The 23,002-nt window shown below is 42.7% G+C and overlaps 1 protein-coding gene across 1 annotated transcript; it reads right to left on the bottom strand.

Annotated features, from left to right (window-relative positions):
- Nucleotides 1-31: 31 nt before the first annotated feature.
- On the bottom strand, nt 32-21,228 carry LOC131982944 (retinoic acid-induced protein 1). Its single transcript, XM_059347543.1, has 4 exons — nt 14,494-21,228; nt 13,699-13,792; nt 10,268-10,317; nt 32-1,800 (listed from the first exon to the last, which is right to left on the bottom strand). The coding sequence occupies exons 1-4, from the start codon at nt 21,052-21,054 to the stop codon at nt 1,792-1,794; spliced, it is 6,714 nt and encodes a 2,237-aa protein (XP_059203526.1). The 5' UTR covers nt 21,055-21,228; the 3' UTR covers nt 32-1,791.
- Between the last annotated feature and the right edge of the window lie 1,774 nt (nt 21,229-23,002).

Here is a 23,002-nt window from a genome sequence, read left to right as displayed (position 1 = left end):
GCACGGTCAGTAAAGACAAAAAGAGCAGGCGTTGGTCATAGCAGCATTGAAAGGTGCTGGTATATTTAACATTGGCGTTACAAAAAACATTTCAAACAAAGTGATGCTGTGTCATCGATTCCAAACAAATAAGACATTAAAATCAATAAAACGGCATGCTCCAACTTATGACAAGTGACATTCCCAAAAAAGGTCGTTATTTTTTTTTCATCAATGGATTCTTTTAATAACATTTTATAAGCAATAACATATTCCATTTTATAGAAAATAAACATCTCTAGGAAATACTATACACAATTATATTAGTACATCACATCTTACATTTAAACAGCATCAAATACTTATATACACCATTAAATAATGAGCTTCATAAAAGAGAACGTTTGGTGTGGCGTTTTTGCACTTTCTTTTATGCTCTAATACTTAAATATGTCTCCTTTTTGATATGACCAGTAATTAAACTGACGCCCTGTACAGGGCATTGTTACATAGCATGGAAGAGTGAAAGAGGCTACATTTGAGATACACTAACAGACAGATGTGTTGACTTGAATGTATATCTTTCTGCGTCGCCGTGGTAAGTGAAGTAATCATACATGATGGTAAATGTTCAACAGTAATACTTCTGAACTGTACATAGAAATGAAGTGACATGACCTAACTCCCGGTTGGGCCCTTGGAGCCCTGATCTCCAATCTGTCGCGTGATTATGGCGTCTTATTGTACATATTGAATGTGTGCACACAGTTGAAATGGACTCTTAAACAGAGTTATCTTTTCTTTTTTTTTTCCTCTTTTTTTCTCCATTTTTTTAAATTTCTGAATTACAACAAAGCCTGACATATACCAAGAGTGACGCAATGATGTCGTATAGTCATAATGCACATCAAAATACATCTCCGAAGATAAGAGCATTATATTAAAATACTGCGTCCTTTTTTTGTTTTTCTTCTTCTTCTTCTTCTTCTTGTCTCTTCAATATCAGAATATTTAGAACCTGTAAAGCACGTTATCATCATCATGTACAGTTTCCATTTTTTGTTTAGTTTTGTCTCTTGTTTTTAAACACACACACACACACACACACACACACACACATTGAGATAGTACATCCAGTGGTTGGCTGCTGCTTTTTTCGATGCAATGACATCTTGAATCGGAGATGAACTTCTTCTTCACTCACACGGACACGTAATGCACAAACACGCTGATGATGTGGCCGTAGAATGACAATGTGATAACTCTCACACACACACACACACACACACACACACACACACACACACATACACGCTTCTTGGCCCACAGACAAGGTGGCCAGAGGGATGCTCCTGTCCAATCAGTGTCCGCCAGGTGTCTGAATATGATAGCAACCCATCCGAAAGGCAGAACACACACACATTCCTCGCTCTGCATTTCAAACAGCCCCCCTGTGCACTGGGCTCTAGGCACACAGTCTCTAAAGCGCCGTCTATCCTCCTGTTAAACAGTCTTCCAGTAAGGGGCTCAGTTGGGAAAACACATTTCCAGGCCGGGTTCAGGGGGCTGCTTCTCTCTGCGGAGCCCTTCTCCCGGGTTTATATATTGCTCCTTTTACCTTCTCCCTAGCCCCGCCCCCCCAGGCTGCAGCTCCATTGGCTGATGTGCCTGTCCGTCATCAGTCATCACTGTGGCTGTGGTTGCTGTTTTTTTAACGTATTGGTGGCTGATGATCTTCTTTCCTTGCCTTTTGCTGGATAGGTGCCTGGTTGAGAGGTGGTGTTGGTGGTGGAGGTGGTGAACTGGAATATCTTACAGGTCCTGTTGGGAAAAAAGACGACATGAAATCAAGTCACAACCACACAAAGAGAGAGAGAATCATTCAGATTCAGATTCAGAAGTCCCTTTATTGTCATCAGAGCAGGGATGGGCAACTGGAGGCCCGGGGGCTGCATATGGCCCGCACCCTCACTTGAAGTGGCCCTCAGTACAATTACATGCATTTGAGCATGAAATCTTAAAAGTGCAGTGTAAAAATGCACAAAATAACTTCTTGCAATTAATGTTGGTCTGCTGTTCTTGCACTGAAAAAAAAGAAATCACAGTAGGTGGTTTGCTTCAAACCTTTTGTATTCCTTTTTATACTGTTATACATGCATTTGAGCATGAAATATGTTAAGTTACTGCACTGTAAACATATTTAAAATTGCAGTTTCATCATATCTGGTTAAGTGCATGCTCCTATATGTGGCCCTGTGGTAGTGTCCATGACAAATTGTGGCCCCCTGCAGCATTTAAGTTGCCCATCCCTGGTTCAGAATAACACGTAACATTACAACGAAATTAGCCATCATCCTGTCCAAACGTATACAACACACACAAACAATATGACGGAGAGGAAAGGAGGAAAAAACAGTGAAAAAAACCTCAGCAACATGAGCATAATAATACACTTTCATTGCATGAGCTGTCCCCGAGGTTTTGACTGCTACACTGATCTCTGCAGAATATGAGCATTGATACTCAATTGTCTAAACTGTTGCGGTGTGTGTTTTTATCACACGAGCTGCAAAAAATCTGTTCACTCGAGTGTGCTGCAGGTGTGCTTTGCATGCGTCTGTGAGTGTGCGGGATCTGCAGACATGAAAGCGAGCTGGCTGCAGTGTGCAGGAGTGGGGAGATGGATGCAGCTGGCCAGTGAACCAGCTCTGCTGTGAAAGACACAGCGGGAACGCCTACTAATTGCGCTGGCATGGTGGTGGAGGAGGTGGAGGAGGAGGTGGTGGAGCGCTCTCGTTCCCCTTATCCTCCTCTGCAGCCCCCCAGTATCTCTCATTCAGCCGCTCTGTCTTTCTCTCTGAACTGCCAGTTGCCCGTCCTTATGGCCTGGACTCACACCAGCAGCTTCATTCTCCCCTTTTTTCCTCCCGTCTCTTTCTGTTTACCTCCCCGGAGTAACTCTCTGTCTTCTACACCTTCAATCTCACTTGTTTTTCTGTCAATTTCTCCATCACCGAGCGCTGCCTGTCTCTCTTCCTGCCCTTCTTTTCTCCGTCTCTTTCATTTTGTCACTCTGTGATATAACTGCCCCCATTCGTCTTTTGTTCCCACTCAGCCGCAGCACTAAACTGTTTTCTTCCTTTTCTCTCTCTGCCTCTCACTATACGTGTGTGAGCTAACAGGTTAGCTGTTAATGAACCTGTGTATAGACGCCACACTGTGTGTGTCTCTCAGCGTTAGGGGAGCCACAGCTGAAGGCAACACGTGTGTGTGGTTTCATCGATATGTGTGTGTGTGTTTCAGCCCTGAAACCAAGTGAACACAAGCAGGGAGAGAATTTCAGAGGGGGACCCATGGGTGGGGTGGTTGTGTGTGTGTGTGTGTGTTGGTGTGTGTGACAAAAAGACAACAAAAGACACAAAATGACTAAAAAAGAAACAAAATGACAAAAAAAAAACACAAAATGACAAAAAAAAGACACAAAATGAGATAACGGAATGACCAAAAAATCCCCACAGAAGACACAAAATGACAAAAAAATACACAAAATTTAAAAAAAAGACACAACAGACACAACATGAGCAAAAAAATTCACAAAAAAGACACAAATGACCAAAAAACCATACAAAACGACCAAAAAAGACAAAATTAGACGACGGAATGACCAAAAACCCCCCACAGAAGACACAAAATGACAAAAAAATACACAAAATAACTAAGAAAGACACAACAGACACAAATGACCAAAACAAAAGACACAAAATGACTAAAAAAAGACACAAAATGACAAAAAAAGACACAAAATTACCAAAAAAAGACACAAAATGAGACGACGGAATGACCAAAAACCCCCCACAGAAGACACAAAATGACAAAAAAATACACAAAATAACTAAGAAAGACACAACAGACACAAATGACCAAAACAAAAGACACAAAATGACCAAAAAAAGACACAAAATGACCAAAAAAGACACAAAATGAGACGATGGAATGACCAAAAAAAACCCACAGAAGACACAAAATGACAAAAAAATAACTAGAAAAGACACAACATGAGCAAAAAAATTCACACAAATGACCAAAAAAAGACACAAAATTACTAAAAAAAGACACAAAATTACTAAAAAAGACACAAAAAGACAAAAAAAAGACACAAAATGACCAAAAAATACATAAAATGAGATGACAGAATGACCAAAAAAACCCCACTGAAGACACAAAATGACAAAAAAATACACAAAATAACTAAAAAAGACACAACAGACACAACATGAGCAAAATAATTCACAAAAAAGACACAAATTACCAAAAAAGACACAAAATGAGACGACGGAATGACCAAAAAAACCCCACAGAAGACACAAAATGACAAAAAAATTCACAAAAAAGACACAAATGACCAAAAAAATACAGGAAATGAGTAAAAAAGAAACAAAAAGACACAAAATTACCAAAAAAAAGACACAAAATGACTAAAAAAAAGACACAAAATGACTAAAAAAGACACAACATGACCAAAAAAGACATAAAATGAGATGACAGAATGACCAAAAAAACCCCACAGAAGACACAAAATGACAAAAAAAGACACAAAATGACTAAAAAAAGACACAAAATGACACGAAATGACCAAAAAAGACACAAAATGAGATGACCAAAAATGGACGCCACACTGTGTGTGTGTCTCTTAGCGTTAGAGGAGCCACAGCTGAAGGCAACACGTGTGTGTGTGTGGTTTCATCGATATGTGTGTTTCAGCCCTGAAACCAAGTGAACACAAGCAGGGAGAGAATTTCAGAGGGGGACCCATGGGTGGGGTGGTTGTGTGTGTGTGTGTGTGTGTGTGTGTGTGTGTGTGTGTGTCTGCTCTTCCCTTTGATTAGGCTGCTCAGCGTAAATTGGCGCGGCACAGACCCACACACAGACCTTCAGATCCCTCAGCTGATGACAGCTCTGCCTCAGCCCGCTAACAACAATCTCTCTCTGTCTCGCTCTCCCTTTTCTCTCCGTTTCACATACTCTATTTCTGCTGCTTAGACGTGGGAGTTGAGGTGAGGAGGAGATGAGAGAGAAAGAGAGGGAGGAAGGGATGAGAGAGGGATGAAGGGAGGACGACTGAAAGATGGGAAAAAAAGGGAGCTTGCAGGAGATGAGAGGTGAACAGAATGAGGGAGCTGGAACAGCAGGGAGGCGCGCAAGCAAAATAAGGAGGGGGAAAAAAATGAAAAATAACAAGAGGAAGAAGGAGAGAGAAAAGGGTGGAGAGAGCATGTGGGGAGGGTAGCAGGCAGTGGTACCCAAAAAAGATACAAAATGAGACGAAGGAATGACCAAAATAACCCCACAGAAGACACAAAATGACAAAAAAAGACACAAAATAACTAAAAAAGACACAACAGACACAACATGAGCAAAAAAAATCACAAAAAAGACACAAATGACCAAAAAAAGACACAAAATGACTAAAAAAGAAACAAAAAGACACAAAATGACTAAAAAAGACACAAAATGACTAAAAAGACACAAAATAACTAAAAAAGACACAACAACAGACACGACATGACCAAAAAATTAACAAAAAACACAAAATGACTAAAAAAGACACAAAATAACTAAAAAAGACACAACAACAGACACAACACGAGCCAAAAAATTCACAAAAAAGACACAAATGACTAAAAAAGATATAAAATAATTTAAAAAAAGACACAACAACAGACACAACACGAGCCAAAAAATTCACAAAAAAGACACAAATGACCAAAAAAAGACACAAAATGACTAAAAAAGAAACAAAAAGACACAAAATGACTAAAAAAGACACAAAATGACTAAAAAAAGACACAAAATGACTAAAAAAAGACACAAAATGACCAAAAAAGACACAAAATTACTAAAAAAAGACACAACAACAGACACAACATAAGCAAAAAAATTCACAAAAAAGACACAAAATGAGACGACAGAATGACCAAAAACCCCTGAAACAGCAGAGAGGCACGCAAGCAAAATAAGGAGGAGAGGGAAAAAAATGAAAAATGAAAAATAACAAGAGGAAGAAGGAGAGAGAAAAGGGAGGAGAGAGCATGTGGGGAGGGTAGCAGGCAGTGGTGCTGGGTGGGGTGTTTTGATCAGCAGCCAGCTTTTCATCCTGTCAGTCTGCACAGAGGAGAACAGGAAGGGAGAGAGGGGGATGCAGAGAAAGGAGAGAGAGAAGGAGAGAGAGAGAGAGGGAGGGAGGCTACTGCCACTGCTGCCTCAATGCACCGCTGCTCCCTGCTGAATGTCAGCATCTCTCCCTCTCTCCTCCTCCTCCTCCCTCTGCATTTGACCTTCCTCTTTATGCTGCAGTGTCCATAATCCTCCACCAGATGGCGTCTGTATTACAGGAAAGTTCAACCGTGGAGTGGACTCTGAATATTAACCCTCCAAAAGCTCCAAATCATGACTTCTTCATCACATCCAGACTAGAAAACAAAGCAGCGTGGAACCCTACTGTCAATTTACCTCTAAAGTTCTGGCTGTAAACTCCATGAGGCCAGTTTCAGTTTGATGATGATATACCAAGTAAAACTGGAGACAAGCTCAAATAGATTTAGTATAAAATGATAGAACTGGATGGAACCCTCTTATATGTTAGATTTGACACCTTTGTTCACATTTGCAACTTTTAAAATTCTTTATTGAGCATGATAGTGTTTTGAAAGTTCAAAAAAAGGATTCAAAATAGCTTTTTATGTTGGACTAAAGGACTAAAAATGACCTAAAAAAGACACAAAATGACTAAAAAAGAAACAAAAAGACACAAAATGACAAAAAAAGACACAAAATGACTAAAAAAGACACAAAATGACAAAAAGACACAAAATGACTAAAAAAAGACACAAAATGAGATGTCGGAAAAACCCCACGGAAGACACAAAATGACAAAAAAAGACACAAAATGACTAATAAAAGACACAAAATGACAAAAAAGACAAAATGACAAAAAAAAGACACAAAATGACTAATAAAAGACACAAAATGACAAAAAAGACACAAAATGACTAAAAAAAGACACAAAATGACTAATAAAAGACACAAAATGACTAAAAAAGACACAAAGTGACTAAAAAAAGACACAAAATGACTAATAAAAGACACAAAATGAAAAAAAGACACAAAATGAGACAACGGAATGACAAAAAAACCCCCACAGAAGACACAAAATTACAAAAAAAGACACAAAATGACTAATAACAGACACAAAATGACTAATAACAGACACAAAATGACAAAAAAGACACAAAATAACTAAAAAAAGACACAACATGAGCCAAAAAATTCACAAAATAGACACAAAATGACTAAAAATGACACAAAATGACTTACAAAGACACCAAAAGACATCAAAAATGGACAAAATAGCCCTATAAGATAGAGTTAACAGAAAAAGCGGTGACCTATTGTAATGGCAGGGCTCTGCAGTCATAACAGATGGGTGTTGAGTGAGCCCAATACACATAAGACACATCACTGTTAGTGTTTACACAGCTACTGGGGGCTGATATGGTTTATCCTGCCAAGGTCATTGGTACATATTGATCCAGTAACATAATATCGGTCAGTCCAAGATGAGATCAGAGCTTCTTGTGAGTCGACGGGGAACAAAGTGTACGAAGAGCAGCCAGCAACAATCGTGTCTCCCTTCTGATTCTGTCTCTGTTTTACAAGAGCTGACAATTGTGTTTTCTGCTCTGCGCTGTATCATCTATCCAGCCATGGTGCTGCTGCTGCTTGTGACAGCAATGTGTGAACTCAATTTTTTTTTTTTTTTCGTGGGATTGGGAGGGAGGGAGGGAGAAAAAAATGGAAATGCACGTAGCAGAAAGGCTTCAACCCTTAATAGGGCACTTATTGAAATACTTCCAAATTTCAACACTAGAGAATATTGGAGGATATTACATATAGCCAGAATGTGGACTGTGGAATGTGTCTTTTTTTAGTCATTTTGTGTCTTTTTTTTTTTTACATTTTGTGTCTTTTTGTGTCTTTTTGTGTCTTTTTTTTGTCATTTTGTGTCTTTTTTTAGTCATTCTGTCTTATTTTACTCATTTTGTGTCTTTTTTTCACTCATTTTGTGTCTTTTTGTTTCTTTTATAATCATTTTATGTCGGGGGAGGGGTGTAATATTTCAAGAAAAAAATTTATGAGATTAAAGCGGCAAATCTGTGACAAAAATATTTGCAGATTTATGAGATTTAAAGTGGTGAATCTGGGAGAAAAAAGTAGCTTTTTTCCCCACTTTTTTCTCGTAAATCAGCGACTTTTTCCCGCAGTTTTGCCACTTTAAATCTCTTAAATCTGCGACTTTTTTTCTTGCAGATTTGCCACTTTAATCTAGTAAATTTGCTTTTTTGGATTTGTATTTTTTATTTTTATTCATATTTGGCCCTAATATGCCGTCATAGTCAATTTCTCCTCATACAAGTCATTGAAGAATAGCTCTGTTTGTACGACTGTTTCTTGCATATTTTTTTTTCTAAATTTTTCATTTTTACATTGGAGATTAAGGTCAGTAAAGTTAATATTATTATATTATTATCATACTGATTGGTAGCCTGATCTTTGCTGATTAGCTGGAAGAAATCCATGTAGTTCTACGACCAAACCCAGTTTTGATATCCACTGAAGTTACCAAATATAGTTATTATAGATACAGATAAAGGGTTAAGTGTTCTAATAGGAACACAAACCCATGAATACCTACTATGCATGAACATATAGTTGCAAGAAAAAGTATGTGAACCCTCTGAAATTACCTGGTTTTCTGCATTAATTTGTCATAAAATGTGATCTGATCTGCTGATACGTTGTTCAGTCCTGATCAGCAGCTATCAGAAGTGTTTGGTTGAGGTTATTGCTGCCATATTTAATGGATGTGTTGAACAAAAACATTAAATATTATAATTGTTCGTGTGGTATTAGGTTAAGCACATTGTGTTTGTCTATACTTGGGACTTAGATGCAAATAAAATCACATTTTATGACAAATTAATGCAGAAAACTAGGTCATTTCAAAGGGTTCACATACTTTTTCTTGCAACTGTATATGAAAACACAAATGTCTGGGATGTTGTTACCATGGTAAATTCTATCTCTATCATGTAGCTGTCTCCACATGTGCTGAGAAAGGTTCTGCATTAAGGGAAAAAAGCGTAAAATAGCCTCTGAAGGTGCTAAGCCCACGATGCTGCAGAAACCTGATGTGTTCTGCGCATGCATGAAGATGGTTGAGGTTAGCCATTGATCTGGAATGGTTAGGGTTAGGATAGCAACAGGAAAAAGGAAGTTTCTGGTTTTTAGATTTTAGAAGAAAGGCAAGGACTGATATACATCTATGTAGAGATACACAGCGCATCTTTTAGCGCCTGAAACCACAAGCTCGGGCATTGTATGCAGACTCTTGTGTCAAACTTAAAGGGGACAGCGACCATAACTGTGAGACAAGGTTATAATAGTTTTGGATTTTTCAGTAATTTTAGTTTCAATTTCGTTGTGATTTTTTCTTTTCAAATTCAGTTAGTTTTAATTCGTTTTTAGAGTGAGTTTGCTAGTTTTAATCAGTTTTTATTTTTTGGAAAATGCTTGGTTTTAGTTTAGTTTTTATTAGTTTTAGTTGTTTTGTAATGGGGTATTTGTTGGGTGCCAGATTAAAAAAAGTCACAATAAATGTTTCCTTTATTTCCTTTGTCTGATCCATCTCAGCCCCAGTAAGTTTATTAAGTCATAAAACCAGATAGATGAAATAGATTTCATATCAACTTAAAAGGTTTACGTATGAAAAAAGTTGATAAAGGCAAAAACGAAGGACATTTTCACTATAATTTTAGTTAGTTTTGTAACCACAAAATACAGTTTTAGTTAGTTATCGTTTTAAAAAAAACTCTCATTTTAATTTTTATTTCAGTTAACGAAAATGTTTTTTCAATTCTAGTTTTCGTCATTTCGTTAGTTTTCGTTAACTATAATAACCTTGGTCTGCACTAGACCAAGCACTTCATTTTCTATCGTATACTGTAGACTGATAGTTACATAAGAAATGGAAGCTATCTGCTGGCTGTGAGTGGTTGTTCCTCGTCACATGACAAGAAGTTGAACTAGGTTTATCTCAGGGTGCAGCTGTTGCACCCTGAAAAACCAGGTGCTGGGGAACACTCTTTGGAGTGGATCTACATCCACAACAATGCCTTTGATGGTGCAAAAAAAACAAAAAAAAAACAGCAAACATCTTTCGTCTTCTTACCTCGTGTTTAGGACATTTGATGGAGAAGTCATCCTCGTGGAATGTGCAGCCTATAGGTCAGGAGAGGAGAAGGAAAGAAAAGAAAAAGGGGAGAATGAGCTACAGTGTCGCAGATCGACAATAACAATGAAAAAAAACAAGTAGCATGAGGCGAATGCACCCCCCACCCCTCCAGATAAATGACAAGAGATAGGGTTAAAGTGAAAAATGAGAGCAAAGAGAGAGAGAGAGAAAGAGGGAGAGAGAGAGAGACAAGAAGAAAGACAGAGACTGAGTGGATGAGTTGGGATGCAGGCAGGCAGGCAGTCAGATATGGCTGGTGCACTCAGCAGGATTAAAAAGGGCCTCGCTCTGCTCCCTGTGCTGGCGAGGCAGACGTGGCAGGCCTTCTAATCCTCACACTGTACCTCCTTGGCATGAGGTAATGTGAGGGGAAGCCGTACAACACATGTGCTGACACACACAGACACTCAGTTATATTGACAACAGCCACCATGGACACACACACACACACACACACACACACAGACAGACAGACACAGATGCACATAGAGAAGCGTTTAACCCTCTGGAGTCCATGAAAGCGCCGGAGCACGACTGCATGACGTCAAAAAAAGACACAAAAATGACCAAAAAAGACACATAAAGACACAAAATGACTAGAAAAAAAGACACAAAATGACCAAAGAAGACACAAAATAACAAAAAAGAGGCAAAATGACTAGAAAAAAAGAGACAAAATGACAAAAAAAGACACAAAATGACAAAAAAGAGACACAAAATGACCAAAAAAGACAAAAAAAAGACACAAAATGCCAAAAAAAAGACACAAAATAACTTAAAAAAGAGACAAAAAAGACACAAAATAACTAAAAAAAGACACAAAATTACAAAAAAGACACAAAATAACTAAAAAGACACAAAATTACAACAAAAAGACAAAGACACAAAATGACTAGAAAAAAGACACAAAATGACCAAAAAAGACACAAAATGACCAAAAAAGACATAAAATAACTAAAAAAAGACACAACAACAGACACAAAATGACCAAAAAAGACACAAAATGACCAAAAAAGACCCAAAATAACTAAAAAAAGACACAACAACAGACACAAAATGACCAAAAAAGACATGAAAAGGTTTTCAAAAATGGACAAAATAGTCCAAGACTCCATAGAGTTAAGCCAGCATTTAGCCAGGAACACACACACACACACACACACACACACACACACACACACACACACACATAGATGCAAACACACACACACATGCACATTGAGTCTCCAGACAGCAGAATGGATGGACGGAGCCACAGGGGTTGTGGTCAATAATGCACAGCCTCCTCCCTCTGTCTCTTCCCCCTCTCCCTCTTCTCTTGCACACTCCAGGGTCCCACTTTCCTCTCATCATCCCTTTATTCAGGCTCCCTGCTTCTTCCCCCTCCTCCTCTCCTTTTTTTCTGTCTCCCAGCACCCTCAAACATCTCTTCTCACACTCAATAATGTTACTTCTTGATGCATTTTCCTTCTCTCATTTTACCCACATCCACGTTCCCTCCCCTCGCTTTTCTTCCCTCTCCTTTCATTTTTCTCCCTTTTCTCTACCTGCTCTTATTTGTTCCCCTCCCCATTGCCCTCTAAACCCACGTTCAATTTCCCATTCTCCCGATTTCCCCTCCTCCTTTCTCCTCCTTCTCCTTTTGCTTTTCTCCCCCTTTTCATCCCCTTGTTGCTCTCTTCCTTCTCTCTCTGTGGTCTCTTACCTATCTCTTTGGCGCAGACATAGCGGTATTTATGAGAGCAGCCTCTGCGAGAAAAATATTTGCAGATTTATGAGACTTAACCCTTTAATGCACAACATGGGTCTAAAGTGACCCGACAGAGTTTTTATGTTCTATATCTTTGCAATAAATTATTTTCATCATTTAGTATTCCAGGTTTTCCTCAATTAGTTTGTTTTTGATCATCATACATCCAAAAATTATGTTTTCCTTTATTATTATATATTTTTTTAAATCCCTTTTTGTGTCACTACTCATCTAATGCACAACATGGGTAAAAAATGACCCATATCCATTTTTTAGCTAAGTAGCTTGCTAAGCTAACTACTTAGCTAAGCTAACTACTTAACTAACTTCTTGGCTAAGTATTTAGCTAAGTAGCTTGCTAAGCTAACTACTTAGCTAACTGCTTGGCTAAGTAGTTAGCTTAGCAAGCTACTTAGCCAAGTAGTTAGCTATGTAATAATACAAAAACTTTTTTTCTTCATAAAGTATGAGAGGCAAAATGGAAATATTGATCAGTTGTTATCAAAAACAAGATATTTAAAGAAAACTTGGAATATTCAATCATAAAATAAGTTGATATCAAAAGATAGAACACAGAAACACACAGCAGCATTAAATAACATGGGGAATGAATGAGGGTCATTTTTGACCCATGTTGTGCATCAGAAGGGGTTAAAATATGTTGTGCATCAAAGGGTTAAAGTGGTGAATCAGTGTGAAAAAAAGTTGCTTTCCCCACTTTTTTCTTGTAAATCTGCAACTTTTTTTTCTTGTAGATATGCCACTTTAATCAAGCAAATTTGCTATTTTTTTCTCAAAATATTCTTGAAAAATCAATGTGGTTCTACAACCTCACAGAGAGACAAGGGGACCCAGTTTTGATATCCACTGAAGTTACCAAATATAGTTCTTTGCCGGATAAAGGGTTAAGTGTTCTAATGGGAACACAAACCCACCTACTATGCATGAACATATAGGTGCAAGAAAAAGTGATAACACTTTACAATAACCATCATTTATAAATGGTAAGTTTATTAATGTTTAATCATCATTTATAAACCATATGTAAACCATTTAGAATGGTAGATACATAATTTATTAACTAAACCATTTATAAATGACAAATAGATGGTATATTAATGTAAGTTTATAGTTACATCACCATTAACAAACAAATAAATTATAATTAATAGTTTATTAATAGTTTTAGTTGCACACATTTTAACATTTTTAACACCATATTTAGTATGTTAATGATTTTTGCAATGATTCATATACCTTTAAAGAAATTGGTTGAAAACATTTAAAGATTTAATATGTATAGCACTTTGTAAATGGTTAATAATTGGTTTATAAATAATCTATAAACATTATTTAGTTGGTTATTGTAAAGTGTTACCGAAAAAGTATGTGAACCCTCTGAAATTACCTGGTTTTCTGCATTAATTTGTCATAAAATGTGATCTGATCTGCTGATACGTTGATCAGGAGCTATCAGAAGTGTTTGGTTGCCCTCTAAACCCACGTTCAATTTCCCATTCCCCCGATTTCCCCTCCTCATTTCTCCTCCCTTTTCTTTCCTTTTCTCCCCTTTTCATCCCCTTGTTGCTCTCTTCCTTCTCTCGCTGTGGTCTCTTACCTATCTCTTTGGCGCAGACATAGTGGTATTTATGAGAGCAGCCTCTCCAACAGCAGCTGAGGGACGCCCCTGCAATCTGGCACTTGTAGCAGCTCTGGGGTTAGTCAGACAGACGGACATATGGACCGAGACCAATAAAGAAACAAACAAATTGACCGATAGAGGAACATAGGGATAGAGAGGGGGGAGGGGGGGACGGGGAGGGAAAAAAATGTCGAAAGTTAACATCAGTTTCTCAGCTCTTAACTTCCAACATGGTCTCACAGGAATCCGTGAAATAGCCACGGAATCACACAAATTTCTGTGAAACTGACACGGATTTCGCTACAATGCAAGTTATGACAGTCATATCCCGTGGCTATTCCAACATACAAAGTGATTATGTACATTCACTGAGTGAATATTTAGACAATAAAATATGTATTTCTCGCTAGAAATGTGATCAAAATCCATTTTTATGCAGAAACGAAGTCAAAATATTGATTTTTTTCACTAAAAATGAGAGAACTGTCCGCCATGTTTTTTGTTCTGACCACCGGAACCTTGAAAGTCACGTGACTTGGAACAAACCAATAGGAACAAATATCCATAGAATAGCCACGGGATTTGACTGTCATTAACTTGCATTGTAGCGAAATCCGTGTCAGTTTCACGGAAAATTTGAGTGATTCCGTGGCTATTCCACGGATTTTGAGTTAAGCGAATCCGTGGCTATTTCACGGATTCCTGTGAGACCAGGTTCTAACTTCCAGACATGCACACGTATCAGAATTGATGCAGTGTTTGCTATCGTACCGTTTGGGATGAGTTGTTGGCAGCCTCTCTCAGTCCATACAGCCTCCCAGCTATCATAATTACCCCCTTGGTCCAGATGGCACAGTTTTCATGGGCCCAGTGCTCCTTAGCCTCTGCTTCCACTTGTAGCCTTTGGAACTTGCTGTCGCCACCCTCTTGGTCACTCGAGGCCCCCGTGCTGGCGGCCTGGAGCTGCTTCATCCTCCTGAACCTCTCTCGGAGAGTTAACCTCCGTGGACCGCCCTCCTGACCCGTCCTCTCTGTTCTTTCTGCCCGCCGGTGGCGCCAGTGATGGTGCCTGCTACTACTGCTCTCTTGACTGGACGCCCCCGTGTTGTCCTCCCTCTCCGTGCTGCCCTCGCCCTCGCTCTTTGAGGATTTGCTTGGTTCTTCACTGCTGCTGCTGCTACTGATGCTGACGTCTGGTTTCTGTGACTCTTCCCTGAGGGATTCTGTGTGCTCGATCGTTAAAATCTTCCGTGGAACGCCGTCCTCTGTGTAGTAGGGTCCGCACAGATCACCCAGGTCTCTGTAATTTGCTGGCTTTCCACACAGGGAACATGTAAGACACCTGTCAATCAGATTTCTGTTTACCAGGGGCCCCTGCAGCATGGCAGCAGTGTGTGGCACAACTTTTGCAACTGTGAAAGGATTCCTCATTCTGAGTATGCCCTTTTTTCTACGTCTCTGAAATATTACTGCATCCTCCGGCTTGTTGACTATAGCACACCAGGAGGAGAAGTCTCTGGAGTTGTTAATCCGTACATAAGGACAGAAAGACAGTTTTGAATTTTGATGGACTGGTCTGCGCCTGATTCTTTTCACAGAAATGACCTCTGTGTGTTTTTCCGATACTGTTACTACAGGACCCACAACACACGTTTCAGATTTCTCCGTCGTTTCTCCTTCCCTTCTTTCCATTTCTTCCCTTTCTCTCTGCTCTTGTTCGTCCCGTTCACACCCTGCAGCCCTCACTACCGCCTCAATAACCTCCATGGCGTCTTTCATCCCAGGTTTTGGCCCGGGCTTTTTGTGGACCTTCATTGGCTTGCCAGGAATTTGCTCTGATGAGGCTTTGCCTCGTTTCCGCTTAGTGGGATTTGCAGATGGTTTTCTTCCTCTCCTAGGTTTCTGTATGAGTTCTGTGCTGGTAACCTGGGGGGCTTCTGTGATCTCATCTGGGCTGATTGGCAGAGGAACTGTGGACTCTGTGGGGGTTACCTTTTCTTCCACACTCTCTGCTTGTTGTTCTGCTGTTTCAATATTTGTCTCCTCGACTGTCTCCATTTCTTCTAGAGGGGCTTGGCCTTTTCTCTTCTTTCTCCTCTGTTTAAGGTGCATCTCATGGTTGTTTTTAATGGCCCTCTGTTTGGCTAGCCGTGGTGTTGTAACTATTAGGCTCCCTGCTTCCAAGGCTACTACTGATGCATCTGTGCTCTCCACCATGGCCCATCTCTTCCTTTTAGTTCTGGCAGACTTAGTGGCAGCACCGTTTGAGGCCTGTTGCGTCCACTCTCCTGCAGGCTTGACTTCTACTGGGGCCTCTGCTGAGCTCCAAACTTTGTCAGCTTTGACATCCTGCTGTGTCCCTAATTTAATGATTTCTTGTCTTGTCTCCTCCTTATTTACAACCTCTTCTTCTGTCCCTTTCTCTGGTGTTGATGCCTCTTGACTCACCTCAGACTTTTCCCTCTCTTGTGTCTCCTTTTTTCTCTCTGTGCCCTCTTGTTGTTTCGCCTCCTCTTGTCTAGACTCTATTATCTCAGTGCTATTTATGATCATTGATGCCTCACCTTCCTTTAAGACATGTTGAGGCAAAGCCTTGGCTGTCACATCATCACTTAGACTGCTGTCTATCTGGGGGATTGGAAGGTGTTTCTTCGAGCTAGGAGTTGCATTTTTCTGCACCATTGCCTCGTATTTCTGTCCCCTGCCTTTGCGTGGTGGAAGAACTTTTGTTCTAGTGGGGCACTGAGGAGGCACCACAGGCACATCAGTGGTGATGTCCGTCTCACTGATGTTAGCAGGAGTGTCTTTGGGTGGGGGACTGACCACAGAAGCTTTCTTGGCTGGCCCTCGCTTTCTTCTGGGTCCCCGAACAATCTTCTCTTTAGGTGCAGAGACAACTGGTTCCAGCAGAGCTGGTTGAGGTGGTAAGGGTTTTGGTTTGGGCTTCGGACCCCTCTTTTTCTTTACTGGTGTTGTAGAAAGCTCTGGGCTAGGTTTCCGTTTTAATGGAAGTGGTGTCTTTTCTTCAGATTGTTCAGTTGGGACTACTGGGACAAGTGGTGCAGGTGGGTCTGCTGGAACATCTGTGTTTTTGACTGTGGTAGGAGTGGGAGTTGGACTTTGTTCCACAGAAACAGGCTCCTCCACTTTTGTAGAATCATCACTGGCCTTAATTTCTGTTAGTGTCTTGGGAAGAATATCTTCTCCTGTGATTTTTTCTTTTTCTTTTGACGTTTTTTCTTGCGACGGCTTTCTGGATCTCAAGACCATGTTCTTACTCTCTGGAGCCTTAACCTCATGGTTTGCTTGTTTTTCTTCCTGGTTTACTGGTTTTACGTCCTCTTTTACTTGTGATATAATAGCTTTCGGGCTCTTCCTGCCCCTGCTTTGCATTCCTGTCAAAGGTTGGATGGTTTCTTCTTGTTGTACCAGCTTTGCTTTAGAAACTGAACCTTTGGGGCGACCCACTGAGGCCTTGATGGGTGCAGTATTCTCTGGGGGCAGAACATCTGCAGGCTTGGGTCCAGGTTTAGGTCCTGGTTTTGGACCTGGCTTTAGAGCTGGTTTTGGACCAGGTTTTGGTCCAGGTTTTGGCCCAGGTTTTGGCCCAGGTTTCAGCCCAGGTTTTGGTCCTGGTTTTGGTCCTGGTTTTCGTTTCACAGGAGTCTCAACTTTCGGTGGCAGCTCTGGTTCATTTGGCACAGGTTTTGGTCCTGGTTTAGGCCCAGGTTTTGGCCCAGGCTTTGGTCCAGGCTTTAGGCCAGGTTTAGGCCCTGGTTTTGGACCTGGCTTTGCTCCCAGTTTCGGCCCTGGTTTTGGTCCAGGTTTTGGCCCTGGTTTGAGCCCAGGCTTTGAACCTGGTTTTGGGCCTGGTTTTCTCTTCGCATGAGGCTCGACTTTGGGTGGCAAGTCTGGTGCATTGAACGAGCGAGTGCACATTCTCGAACGAAAACCATCAGTCAGCATTTTTGGAGTCTGGCTCACAATAGATTCCTGATGAGCGAGGTCCATTTGATCTGAGAATAGTACAGTTTTGCTCGGAGGCATGCAGGGTTTCTGTGTAGGCGAGGGGGCTCCCTCCTCTTCCTTTTCCCCTTCCCTCTCCATGCTTAGCTGTCGCCTGATTCCCACACCGGAATGCATGATTCTTCTTCTGCCCCTGGCATGCTTACGCCCAAAAGCCCTCGGCTGAGCAGATGGGGCCACAGGTTCTGGCTTGGCCAGGGGGGTCACAGCGCTAGAGCAGCTGATGCCCGGCTCCATGTCCTCATCACCTTTTTTTGGGGAAGGCGGAGTATCTGCCCAGGAGGGGGCTGAGGGAAGTATCGACTTCCCTGGCAGCTGAGGAGAGTCTGGCTCCAGCACTTTAGCGTCACTGTGATCAATATGATCCCGTGCCTGAGCCGGAGGTGTTGTCTTGTCGTTGAGAGCTGAGAAGACGGGCATAGCAGACTGGGGCTGAGGAGCAGTGTCACCAATGGCTGACTCCCTTGCAGGAGCATCTGCTGCTGCTGTTGCCGCCGCTGCGTTTGGATGGGCAGGCAGCCCTGCAGGCTCGTTTTCAGTGTGGAGCTCCGTACTCTGACTCTCTGTCCTGCTGCAGAGATCTCCAGGAGGCTTCTCCTGCCCATCTCCTGTACTCACATGCTCCTCGGTCGATGTCACTTTCTCCCCCTCCCCCAGTTCCTCGCTTTCCTCTGCAGACAGAGGAGGGGACAGAGAAGGTTGTTGTTGTGTCTGCATTTCTTCTTGTTCCTCTTCATCCGCCTCCTCCTGTCCGCCGCCCTCCTCCTCCTCAGTCCCTTCCTCCCCCTCCTCTTCCTCCTCCTCATCTCTGCTCTCTCTCTTGTCTGAGTTGCTCTCATCCAGCACCTCAACTTGGGGGGTTGGAGATGTATTCTCTGAGCTGTCCTCCTTCTCTGTGGAATATTGATCCTGTTCAAGGTCGCCCCTAGAAATAAAAGGCAATGTTTTCACTGAGCTCTCAGACGCAGTTGGAGACTCAGATTTGAACGCCTCTGATTTCATCTCATGGCCAAAGTGTTCCTTGTGGCTGGAGTCAGAGAGAGCTGCTGGGGACTGTTCGACCGAGTCTCTTGCATCAGGGTCATATTTGCTCTGAACCTCTTGGTACTCTGCCTCCTTATAGCAATAACTTTTTTCTGTTACCTCTGTGTTTACCTTGCTGTAGATAGCCGGGCATTTCTCTTCATCTGACCATTTCTCCAGATTCTCTGTAGATTTAGTTGTGTCTGATTCTCTCTCACAGTCAGGGGTTTTATCTGTTGACACCTCCTCTTTGTCAGCTGATTTCTCTGTCCAGGCTGATTCTTCAAAGTTCTCTTTGACAGGCTCAGTGATATGCTGTATGTCTGAAGGGGAATCCCTTTCTTGTTTCATAGGACTGGGGATTGTGATGCTTGTAGGAGACCTCTCATCACCAATGCTCTTCACTGGGGTGTTCATGCCATCTCCTCCCTGCCCCGACTGACATCTAGTAGGGTCAGGGGTAAGGTTGTGCAAACCTGAGTCCCCAGACCTGGTGGACATATCATCTGGAGATGTCATGGAGCATGAGGACGCTGTGTCCAGGCTGAGTTGTGTGTTATTGGGGGCCTGAGCTGGACTTCTGCCCTGGCCACAGTAGTAGTAGCCCCTCTCCAGCTGTTCATCACTACTGCTGGAGTAACCTCCCTCATGGAGCTCCATGGGCATTGGCTGGTGCTGTGGGGTAGAGTAAGGGTCCTGCATGGGGTTTCCACCAACACTACCACCACCACCACCATCTGGATATGAAGGACTTTTGTACTCCTCACCCTTTTTGGTGGATGCTCCATTTCCAGCACTGCTGTTGCTGCCTCCACTGCTGCGCTTACCGCCCTTCTTGTTGGCCACCAGGGCCTCCGAGAGCAGCAGCTGCTGGACGTTATTAGAGATGTTCTCTACCTGAGAGGTGAGGGCATTCAGGCTCCACAAGCTAGGGTTGGACAGCAGCTTCTCCGAGAAACGTTCCTTCATGGTGGGGACCTGCGGTGTGGTAGTGTAGCTGTGGGGGGCTGCGTGGGGCACATTGGGTGAGGGGTGCGAGCGTGGGGGCATCAACATGGCGTTGGTGTTAGCTTGCTCCTGCATGCCAGCTGAAGAAGATGAAGAGGAGGAGGCTGCCCCGGGGGTCATGGGAGGTTGGCCGTACTGGAATGACTCTGGGTTGGTCATTAGTGGTGAAGGGGTGGAGCTGTATGAGGGGGAGCGTCCTACGGAGCGTGCAGGGGAGTGGCTTGAGGAGGGGCTACAAGTCTGGTAATACTGCTCTGGTGATCTGACGGACAGCTCTGAGAGGCAGTAGTTTTGTTGGGGTTGGCTGTAGTGTTGGTACTTCGGGTGGGGCTCCTGGGGGTTGGTCATGGCCTGTAAAGGGGGCTGCTGCTCATAAGCTCTGGAGGGAGGCTGCTGGTAGCCGTAACTGTTCTGGGTCGACCTGTAAGCCCCCTGCTTCAGATTGCTGTGGCTGCTCATTTGTCGGCCGTACTGGGAATTGGGCGGTATGTTGTAGCCTTTATAGCAGTGGGGCATGGGGCTGCACTTCTCCATGTATGGTGACGGAGAGGGTGAGTGCTGGGGGTAATGGAGGTGACTCTGGGGGTACATGAGTGGAGAGGGGGTGGGGTTAGGGGGGTGGGGCTGATGGTGGGGGCTGGTATAGGCCGGGGTGGAGGGCTGGTGGCACTGGGTCTGGGAGTGGCCGAGCATGTTCTGGTCCATGTACTGGGTGGAGGCAGGTGCAGGGGTACCACCAGCCTCCATGCGCCCCACCATCTCCTGGTCGTACTGTGCTAACTGGGCCGAGTCCTCCCATTTCTGCTGAAGGTGGCCCTCGCTCATATACTGGGCTGAGTAACTCCCAGGGCCCATGTGGTTACTGTAGCCCCCAGGACCCTGTAGGTGCTGACTTTGTGGGGGCACTTTGCTCCCTCTGTAGGCTTTCTTCGCCTGTGATGGTGCCGAACCCCCAGTTACGCTCCCATTCCCTCCAGCAGTGCCTGGGTACCCGGGGTAGGCTTGCTGGCTGTAACAGTCCTTGGGTCCTCCAGTTCCCGGTCCTCCAGCTGGAGGCATGCTCGTGGGGTTGGCCAGTGAATGAGCCTCATAGCCCGACCTGGCGTGCCCCGGGCCCGGGCCTGGATGTGGACCAGGGCCCGGGTGCGGATGCTGGGGATGGGGGTGATGCGGATGTTGCCGGTAGGTCTCGAGGCGGGATAATTCATGGGGCTCCTGCTGGTAACAGGGTTGGTTGCTGTGGTAACCACCGCTGCGCTCACGGAAGGACTGCATGGCTGTCTCCGTCTGTAGCCAGAGCTGGGAGGGGGGGTGAGGTGAGACGGGAAAGGGGGAAGGGGGGTAAGGGGATCTGAAGGCAGGGAGGGAGGGAGAGGGTGAGAGGAAAGAGAGAGAATTATGGAGGTTAGTGCTGCTGCGCTCCTTTTATATTCAATGTCTAATTCAATTTTAACATCAACCTGGAGTCAAAGCAAAATTCTTTCTTTCTTTGAAAACCACTGAAGATGATGTTTGTCACACTCAGCCACACAAACATTCAAACACACACACACACACACACACACACACACACACACACACATGTGCACATCCCATGTTAATACAGTATTCTGGATCGCCCACAAACACAAATATTTAATTCATTGATTTCACAACAATAACTGTATTTTAAATAGATAATGGCAATAATACTTGTTTTCTTTTGTAAAGACTTGAGAAAACTCTTCCTTCCTTCCTTTCTGTCTTCTTTCTTTCTTTCTTTCTTTCTTTCTTTCTTTCTTTCCTTCCTTCCTTCCTTCCTCTCTGTCTTCTTTCTTTCCTTCCGTCCTTCCTTCCTTCCTTTCTGTCTTCTTTCCTTCCTTCCTTCAGTCCTTCCTTCCTTCTTTAATTTCTGTCTTCTTTCTTTCATTTCTTCCTAATTTCACAACAATAACTGTATTATAAATTTATATTTCTAATGGCAATAGTACTTGTTTTCTTCTGTAAATAAAGAAGAGTAAAGTCTGCATGTGTGTGTGTGTGTGTGTGTGTGATCAGGATCTGTTTCAGCCTTTAAAGATGGAGAGGAAGACAAGTGATGCAGTCTCTAGCAAAGGAATGAGTAAGTATTATATGGGAACTGAATTACTCATATATAGTAAATAAAAACCATAGCAACTGCACACCTGTGTGTATGTGTGTGTGTGTACATATGTAGGGGTTGCATGACTGAGACCAGACGAATGTCGAAACGCAGCAGGACACATCAATAAGATCACATCTGAAGAGCTTCCATGTCGGGTCATACCCGCTGGCTCTGGCTCTCAACTGAACTCACTTACAGTTATTTATTTTTCCAGCTGACTGTGTGCGATGCATTATTCATTATTATTGTTTTGGATCAAATACATTCCCCAGACTTAGCCCCTTTTTTACCAACCACTCCAAGATATTAAAATGTATTACCTAAACAAACAATGTAAAGTGAGATTTTCTGTTTTTTCTTTGATGCAGTGTTTCATAAAAGGCTCAACTGAGGCCTCTTTTTATTTTTATTCTTCTTCTTCTTCTCTCCTTTCTGTCTTTTCCTGCACAGATGCAAACTCCAATTTCCTCCGAGGGGAAGAGGAAGTGTTACAGTGTGTGTTTGTGTGCATGCTTTCAGTATACCAGTAGGGGTGTCAGAGAGTGTTTGTGTGTTTGGTGCGCTTGTTCCAGTGTGTGAGTGCACGTGGCAATGTTTGTGTGTGTGTGTGTGTGTGTGTTTATGCATTCATACAAAAAAGAAAGGAAGAAGGGGGGTTGGGGAGTGCGCTGCTCTATAAAAAGGAACAGAGTCACCTGGAGACAGAGCACTGAGCCTGTGTGTGTGTGTGTGTGTGTGTGTGTGTGTGTGTGTCAGCCGGTTCCAGCACAATATCCCGGCATTCAACCCGCCCCAGGGACAGGGGTGCATCCCACCAGACGCACAGTAGCATTATTCATCTCTGAAACACAGTGTGTGTGTGTGTTTGTGTGTGTGTGTGTGTGTGTGTGTTTTTGTGTGTGTGTGTGTGTGTGTGCACGTGTGCGCGAGGAGGCAAAGCAGTGTGTTATTATTGCGTGCATCCATTGTAGTGTGCGCCTGCATGTGAGTTTATGAGTGAGTCTGTTTGTGTTTATGCATGCAGGTCTGCAGCTTTTGGCAGTCCCATAAATATACACAACAAACACACAATCATAGGCAAACACACACATGCACACG

Source organism: Centropristis striata, chromosome 13, assembly GCF_030273125.1.
Source record: "Centropristis striata isolate RG_2023a ecotype Rhode Island chromosome 13, C.striata_1.0, whole genome shotgun sequence".
Lineage (NCBI taxonomy): Eukaryota > Metazoa > Chordata > Actinopteri > Perciformes > Serranidae > Centropristis > Centropristis striata.
Note: the sequence above shows the minus strand (reverse complement) of the source record. Positions and strands in the feature narration are given on the sequence as shown.